This window comes from Panthera leo, chromosome F3, assembly GCF_018350215.1.
Source record: "Panthera leo isolate Ple1 chromosome F3, P.leo_Ple1_pat1.1, whole genome shotgun sequence".
Classification (NCBI taxonomy): domain Eukaryota; kingdom Metazoa; phylum Chordata; class Mammalia; order Carnivora; family Felidae; genus Panthera; species Panthera leo.
In genome coordinates, this window is record NC_056696.1 from 25327533 (window position 1) to 25335768 (window position 8236).

Consider the following 8236-nt stretch of genomic DNA (forward strand, 5'->3'; position numbering starts at 1 on the left):
TTGAGCATTTCCATATGACTCAACAAAAGGTATCCTCTGCCCTCTTAAGAATCAACTGAAATAAACAACAGTAGAGTGCTCAGGACAGCTAGAGGTGACATCTGAAGCAATGAGGACCAAAAGAAAAAATGTGTATAAGGAGTCTGGGTAAAGAAAAGCTAAAAAGGAAATTCTGATTTGTACTGAAAATGCTTTTCAGAGTATACATATTAAATATGGTTTTTCAATCATTTCAGTTTGCTGGCTCCTTTAAAAAGTTACCAAATAATTCCTTTCTAAACCTTGCATTGCTTTTGTGAACAATATACTTCTGTACAAGGAAATTAGCCATAGATTCTTCTGTCTCTACATCCCTTCACAACGCTGAACCCGGTTAGGTATGCATATGCTTACTGTGCACCACAGCAGTTCTCAGTTTGGACAAAAGAACAAAATGGTAATTCATGTGCATTTACAGTGTTGGGAAAATATGTATGAAGTGCATTTATAGAAGCTTCCTTAGAGATTCTTTTCTGAAAAAAATCCATCTGAAAACAGTAAATTAAAACCGTACTGCTTAATGTCAGAAGAATGAATTAAGTTAACGTCTCTTAGGGGACCAACCACTTTTTATACCTCCATCAAAAGAAGTAACGAAGATCACAGACTGGACCATGAAGCCTCCACCAGGGAGCAGGTGCAATGTGTCTTGTATCTCAGCTGAACAAATGTGCTGCTACTGCACTGTCACTTCCCATGGCAGGTCAGCTGTGGCTTCAGCATGTGAACGTCCCCTCCCCCTGTGTACAACAGCCCCCCACCCCCGGCCCCGCGAGGCAAGAGCAGAAGCTTTGGGTTACTGTTGGACCTGGTGCTATTGCAAAGTAGACCGGTCTATCTGCTATGAGAAATGACCTTTCAATATTCAGAATCCCCATTTACCAAAAGCAAAATGGGTGATGATTTGAAATAGTAAGTACATGCAAAGCTTACAATGTTCTGGCCATGAAACTGTCCTGATCCTGAAAGACTCTAAAACTTATACCAACGGACTCCAACAGGGGGAGAAAAATAGCCTCGGGACATAAATATGCATGTATAGAATCATAATGTCAACAGTCATTGAACAACGGTAAAAAAAAAAAAAAAAAAAGGCTTATCCCTACCCCTCAACTGTCCTATTTTTTTTTTAACTGAGCCACCTAGTCAATTCCAACCTGCATGACAATCTGACAACAGAGTTGAACAAAAAAAGAATAAAAGAGAAAGAGAAAACTTAGTCATTTAAAATCTGTTCTTTTGTCAGTGCCCCACCAACTAGAGTTTGTGCTTGGTCTTAACCTGTGGTTCCCTGACATTTTTAAAAGAAAGGCCACCATAGGGAGTCACATATACAAATAAAGACTTGAAAATAGCCAGGACACAGATGCCCCTACTAGAGACATAGGGATATTCTTATAATCAAGATTCCACCAAGTGTGAAAATTAATTGAAATGAAAATTTTTGATAAGAATTAGAAATATTAAACTAGCAACTGAAATCTGGTCCTTTTACTAAGTGCATGGCTCTGGTCAAGGAAATAACTTTTCTGTGCCTCAATTTTCCTATCTATGAAGGAGGATTACATATGTGCTAACCCAGCTCTGATGTAACTGAGAATTCACACAGTTCCCTTTGCCGGCTGGTTATCATTTTTCTCACCTACAAAAGGAGAGGCTTTTGTAGAGAACCTCTAAGGACCATTCTCATTTAAATACCATGATGCTGGGGTGCCTGGGTGGCTCAGTTTGTGATCTTGTGGTTCTTGAATTCGAGCCCCTCACTGCGCTCTGTGCTGACAGCTCAGAGCCTGGAGACTGCTTTGGATTCTGTGTTTCCCTGTCTCTGCTTCTCCCCCGCTCATTCTCTCTTTCTCACAAAAAATAAACATTAAAAAAATTAGTAAAAATTAAGTAAATACCATGATGCTGTAATAAGAGAAAAAAGTATGGAAACATGCAGAACTTTTTATAAGAAATGCCCCAAATGAGTGCAGCTAGAGATGTGAATAACCTTTCCAATGTTTAAATCAGTGTGGGAAATGATTTGGCTGCGATTTAATTTTTTCTAGACTGTGAATATTCACAAAATGAATAAAAATAAAATCTGGAAAAGAAACAGCTGGCATTTTGTAAATGGTTGCCAAGCCTGAAGAAGTCTAGGATACATAGACCTTTACCCAACTGATCTCCACCTCTCCTCTGATACAGCAGAAGGGAAAGGCTAGAGCCCTTACATTGACCAGTGATGGAAGAAGAACCATTCTTTTCTTTCCTAATCGTGACATAAGGAAGCACATGACTGTTGGGCAGGCACCTATACAGACATAGTCACCCACAGACACAGAAAAGACTTAGCTTTTGGCTTTGAATATAATTCAAATATTACATCATGTACCTGGGGGTTATATTAGAGCACAGCCCAGTAATGATTCAGTAATCTGCTAGGCCTAATTTGTGACTAAATTAGAGTTCCAGAATCTATGGCACTCCTATTTCTACACTGGTCTGTAATGATCCAAGTCTTGTCCTTGGAAATTTCTCTAGGGTGTAAAAAAAAAAAAAAAAAGTCAATATACTTGAGCCCACTAAGAGCTTAAATGGGAAAAGTATTCCCAAGATTGCCTCAACAACTTAATTTCATGCTCCTGACTTTCCCATAAACATTGATCACAAACCAACATTCTTCCTCAGCTCCTTTACCAGTGGAGCTAAACCGATGGCTGCCCCCAGTTCAGGACCCAGAATTTAAGTCTTCATAGGTGTTTCCAGCTTACACCCCCAATTCAAATCCATACTCCTATTTATTGCACACACTTGAACATAATAAGGTGGGAGGTTTTATTTTTCTGTGGGGGGGGGCAGGTCACATTTAAGTCTTTTCAAAATCTTTTTCAATTACTTTTAATTTTAAAATATTTGGGGAAGACCTGTCAATTTGAAATGATGTCCGTCAGTGCATTGGATACTTATCAGTAAGAAAAAGCCTAGGCTATTGAACCAACCCTCATAATTGTTCATTATCTCACAATTTTGAGTGTCGAAAATCATAAGCCTTTCAAGATGATTATGCTGTGAAGATTACAATGTGCGTTGAAGGATAATCTTTAAATCTTTTAGACGTTTTGAAAATGGTGTACTTTCCAATGACAGTGTGAAAAGCAGACACAAATGGAGCTATATCTCAAGCCACCTAAACCGAAGCAAAGAAGAAACTGTATTAAAGGTCTGTTAGCTGCTAAAGGTGGAGTTTGAATGTAATTACTTCATAAAATGTGAATTTACAAATTAATACTTGTAAGTTATTTTATAAATTACGTGACTTTAGGTTTGTGAATTAATGTGCTACATTACACATAAAAAGCCATGTGACCACTGCATCCACACTGCTAAATGGTTTCATAATCAAGTTGGCCAAACCCTTTTTTTGGTGGGGGATGGGGAAAGTCTCCAATTAAGAAGTGAGAGAGCAGCTTATGGAGTGCTCATCATATATTTGAGCATGTTCTAGAGAGCAGTAGGCCTGCTGAATCTGTATGTGATAAGATCTGGTGTTTGCCAAAAAGCAAGGATAAGAAATGATACGACATCTGATCTTGAAATTCCATCTGCTCTGAGTCCCTTGTCAGGAATTCCACTTATTTCATTGGGTAAAACTTGGGGTTCATTTCAGCCTGAGCAGAAGGACTCCTCATCACCTTTCTTGAGTTAATGAAAGGAACCTCTTAAAAAAAGTTCACCATTTAAAACTCAGAAGACAGTATGTCGACATTCAGCATTGGCAGGAGAGTTCTATGACAATAATATTGAACACATAGTGCTTACTAGGCACTGTGCAAAGTGCTTTAGTATGTAATGATTACAACAACTTATTTTCCTCATCTTAGAGACCAGGAAACTGAGTACCAGGGGAAGTAGCTTGCCTAAACCCCACAAATAGGAAGTGGAGCTACCATTTGAACCCAGGCCTGCACCTGTATGCATGATGCTGTACCATTTCCACAGTTTAAGTAACAGAATCCAGGAGAGAGTATAAACCTTTCCAGGGCTCTCTTCCACGATCCACAGCATCTCTCTCTTCCAGTATCCGACCATGAGATAAACCAGATTAGTGTTCTATAATCATCTTGGATGTTGAGCTCATCATTCTAGAATAATTGCTTCAAAACATAACTGATGGCTGAATCCAACAGTATCACGTTGATCCTCATTCTTTGTATATTTATAGTTTTATGTCTGAATACCATTTATTATACCTACATTGTTGTAGATCTTCCTTTGGCTAGCAAAACATTCCTCTTTGATAATGTTCTCCTCTATTCTCAAGGCCCATTCCTCCTTATTCTCCATTGTTCTTCTATCTCCTTGGTAAGTGTTGAGGTTTCTCTTACCTCTGTGTCCCAGGTAATATCATCTATTGTCAGGGCTTTGCTTTCTCCCTTTGGGCTCACCATTTTATATTTCAAACTGTTCTTCTAAACTTCAAGATCACAGTTCCAGCCGTTCACCAGGACTGTTGGCCATCTCCACTGGCATCCCTGATTTAACATATCCCTATAGGAACTCATTCCTTCCTCTTCATCCGCTATCCAACCTTGCTCCCAATTCGGATCCTTGAGTTCTCATTTCCTTTAATGGCATCACTATCTAACCAATCACACTCACCTGAAGCCTCAGACCCATCTTGGACTCTTGCTTATTTCTCATGACGTCCCCTTCTATCCCTGACACACACTCATTGGATCACCAAATTCTTCCAACTTTACCTTCTAAATGTCTCTGTAATCTGTTTCCACTTTGCTATTTCTGCCACCACAATGAAAGCCTTCATCATCTCTCATTTGGATACTTGCAATGGCCATTTATTGCCCTCTCCTAGCTCAACTCCGTCTAAGGCGTTCAGTGAGCGACCTTGCTAAAACATGAATCTGGCCATGCCCACCCCTGCTTCTATATAAGCCATCTGCAACTTTTCTTTATCTATGAGGCACTATCCTAGCTGTGCAGCCTGGCACATAAGGCTCTTCACAGCCAGGTTCTTGGCTACATTTCTGGTCTCACTCTTCTCTACTTCTTGCCCCTTCTCCAGTCATGATCTGTGTGAACTGTGATCCAGACCAATGGAGCTATATGCCACATTCTCTCACACACCAGCTATGAGCTCCTGAAGGGAAGTCCTCATCTTGCTTAGCAATCTCTGTGCATCCAAGTTCACTATTTTTATCTCGACTGTTGGCTTCAGAGTTTTTAAAGAAACATGGTTCTAAGCATTTTAAAGCACTTTACAATAATTTGTCATCCTTCCAACAGCTCTGCAAGGTTGCAGAGTACTACTGTTCCCATTTAACAGGCGAAGAAGAAGATTCCAAGAAGTTGAGGAGCCTGAATAGTTACTAATAAGAAAATAGTGAGTAGCCAAAATTTGAAGCCAGATCAGGCAGACCCTAAAACCTGTGCTTTAGCTGAGACCAACCGTGAAAGTCTCACTGATGACATCTAACACATAATTTCACCTTCAAGGGAACAGCCGGGAAGCAATGCCATGGCTTTAGGCTCCCATAGGTGCAGCCCACAGGGCGCACAGATGCAGGTCACTTTGGAAAGTGGCCAGTCCCATATTTTAGTCCAACTTCCACCACATCCCAGCAGCCCGTGAATAGAAAAGCATGGGTGCTCTACCCTAACGCCAAACTTTTCACAATCTCATTGAACCCCAAAATGAAGGCCTTTTTGAGGAGGGAGTCTAATATCTTAAGCAACCTATCTCCAAGGAAGGGGAGAGTCTAGAAATGAAACTGAACATGGCTTCTGACTTACTGGTCTAAATAGAATACTCACAGTTTGTCTATCCTTGAGTCTGTCCTCTTGAGTCTGGTTTTATTTACCAACTGATAAAATCCTACATATTTATTTCTATTATCTAATGCTAACACATTAGATGTGGCCAATGGGAAAATTGCTTCAAAAATTACCCATTATATAAAACCTATGTACTTGCTCCCTTATTACTTTACAATGTGGTCCCAAAAGCTCCAGCCTAAGAACTCCTGGATTGAGTGCCAGATGTGTCCCTGCCAATAGCTGGTGTATAACTTTGTGCAAATCCAGTTCCATGTTTTCATATTTTAAGCCAAGGGCTATAGTAGTTGATCCATAAGCAGTTCCTTTGAATTCTAATATTTGGAGACTCTCCTTACTTTTAGGATGTTTCTCACTAGGTTAACCATAAGGGAACCTAACCCTACATCATTATTTTCATAAATGGCTTTTAAAATGGTAATCAGGGATGACAGGTTGGAAGTTAATTCCAAGATTATTTTAGGAAATAAAAAACTGTATCAATTCATTCAAAAACATGCCAAAATATCCATGCCGTTCAAATAGAATTCAAGCCAGCTATTTATGGAAAGCATAAGATAATGTGGTGCGTGCGTGAACATTGTCTCACGTTCACATATGTGAAAATGACTCTTGGACCTAGTGAAATAATTACTGAAATGCCATCAGGTGCAGGGAGTAACCTAAACATGAAAATTCAAGGTAATTAAGCGAATATTATCGGTAAAACCAAGTGACAGGGAAAACACCCGTTATGTGTTGTCATAACTGACCCGTGCCTATAGCAAACAGTTGCTAGGTTCTCAGCAAGTTTTGTTTATGTGAGCAACCTGAACTTCTCACAATATGATAGCCCTTGGACACCCTAGATAAGATTAAATGATCTATGGGGCGCCTGGGTGGCTCAGGTGGTTGAGCATCCAACTTCAGGTCATGATCTCACAGTTCGTGGGTTCAAGCCCCGCGTTGGGCTCTGTGCTGACAGCTCAGAGCCTGGAGCCTGCTTTGGATTCTGCCTCTCCCTCCCTCTCTCTCTCAGCCCCTCCCCTGCTCATACTCTGTCACTCTCTGCCTCTTTCTCTGAAATAAACATTGTTTGATTTTTTTAAACATATTTTTTAATCTATGACATAGGCACCCAGTAAATGCCTGTTGAATTAATGTGAGAATACTATTAGAAGTAACGTTATGCAAAAATAAAGCGCTGCTAAGACGCCTAGGGCTCAGTTTCCATCCCGAAGATAAATGAGGATTCCAGAAGGATTATTAGGCTCCTTTTCAATCTTTATGGTGTTCACACTCACAGAAAACATTCCCACCACAATTCCATCAACGAAAACACGTGATGGGAAAAGAATTCGTACGCCGGGATATTCCTGATCAAACAGGGCCCCACTGATCCAAAAAACAACCAAGACGGCACATTTTTAAAGTAAGGAAAATCTTGATTTGGCACAACCTACTGGCTCCCATTTTAACACCAGACAGCCGTATAGAACATTAGATTTTGGTTACACCGCGTCTCTGGAGAAGCCCCAGCCGCGGGAGGAGGGGGGAGCTTTACAGAAGTTCTCGACTCAGCGGGAATCGTCGGAGGTGCGCTCGGCCGTCGCCGTGTGCAGGGCCAGGGCAGCGACGTTTCCTCCGGGAGGCCGACTCACCTTCCCTCCTGGAGGTGGCCCGGGCATTGGGCAGGAGCAGCGCGACGCAGAGGCAGCCGCACAGCCAGAGCGCGCGCATGGCGGGGCCGCGCGTCCGTCCGCCGCACAGGGGTCGCCTCCCGCGCCTCGCGGCTGCTGGTTTGCGCTCCGCGCTCCGCTCTGCCTTCCTTTTCCTTGATCAGGTGGTTTTATCGACTCCTCTACCTGACTCAGTCCTGACAGGAAGAGAGCCTGTGTTTCAGGGTGTGACTCACCTGTGAATAAGGAGGACCCAGCCCTCAGCAGCCAGACAAACACACACCGCGCACACCGCGCCGCGAGAGCGCTCACCCCCGCCGCCGGGCTCCCCCCGCCCTCGCCGCGAGAGGGGTGCACACCTGGCCCGGGCCGAGGGCGTGGTGCCGAGGCTGCGGCCCAGGGATCCCGCTGGAGGAATGCGCCCGCTGCCCCGCAGCCCTGCTTCTCTCCCGGGGTGGTCCGCCGCAGAATTCGCACAGGTGGACGGCGAGCAGCCTGCCCCCTCTCCAAGGTGCCGACTCACAGCCGGCAACCCCGATCGGCTCCCGTCTAAAAGACGTCAAGAACAGGCATCATGAGAGGGTGCTCTCCACCCTCTGGCCTCCCCTCAACCGCTCTGAAGTACGGCAGGCCCTCCCCCAGCCCACCCACTCTGCTAGCACTTCTTTCCTTCCCTCCCCATCACCGGGCTCCTCTCCTGG

The 8236-nt window shown here is 43.0% G+C and overlaps 1 protein-coding gene across 1 annotated transcript in view; it reads right to left on the minus strand.

Moving 5' to 3' along the window:
- LAMC2 (laminin subunit gamma 2) overlaps positions 1–7662 on the minus strand; it is a 57165-nt gene extending 49503 nt beyond the window's left edge. The window contains exon 1 of the mRNA XM_042925567.1: positions 7518–7662. Coding sequence (XP_042781501.1) covers positions 7518–7596 — 79 coding nt within the window. The 5' untranslated portion in view covers positions 7597–7662. The remainder of the gene's footprint in view (positions 1–7517) is intronic.
- Between the last annotated feature and the right edge of the window lie 574 nt (positions 7663–8236).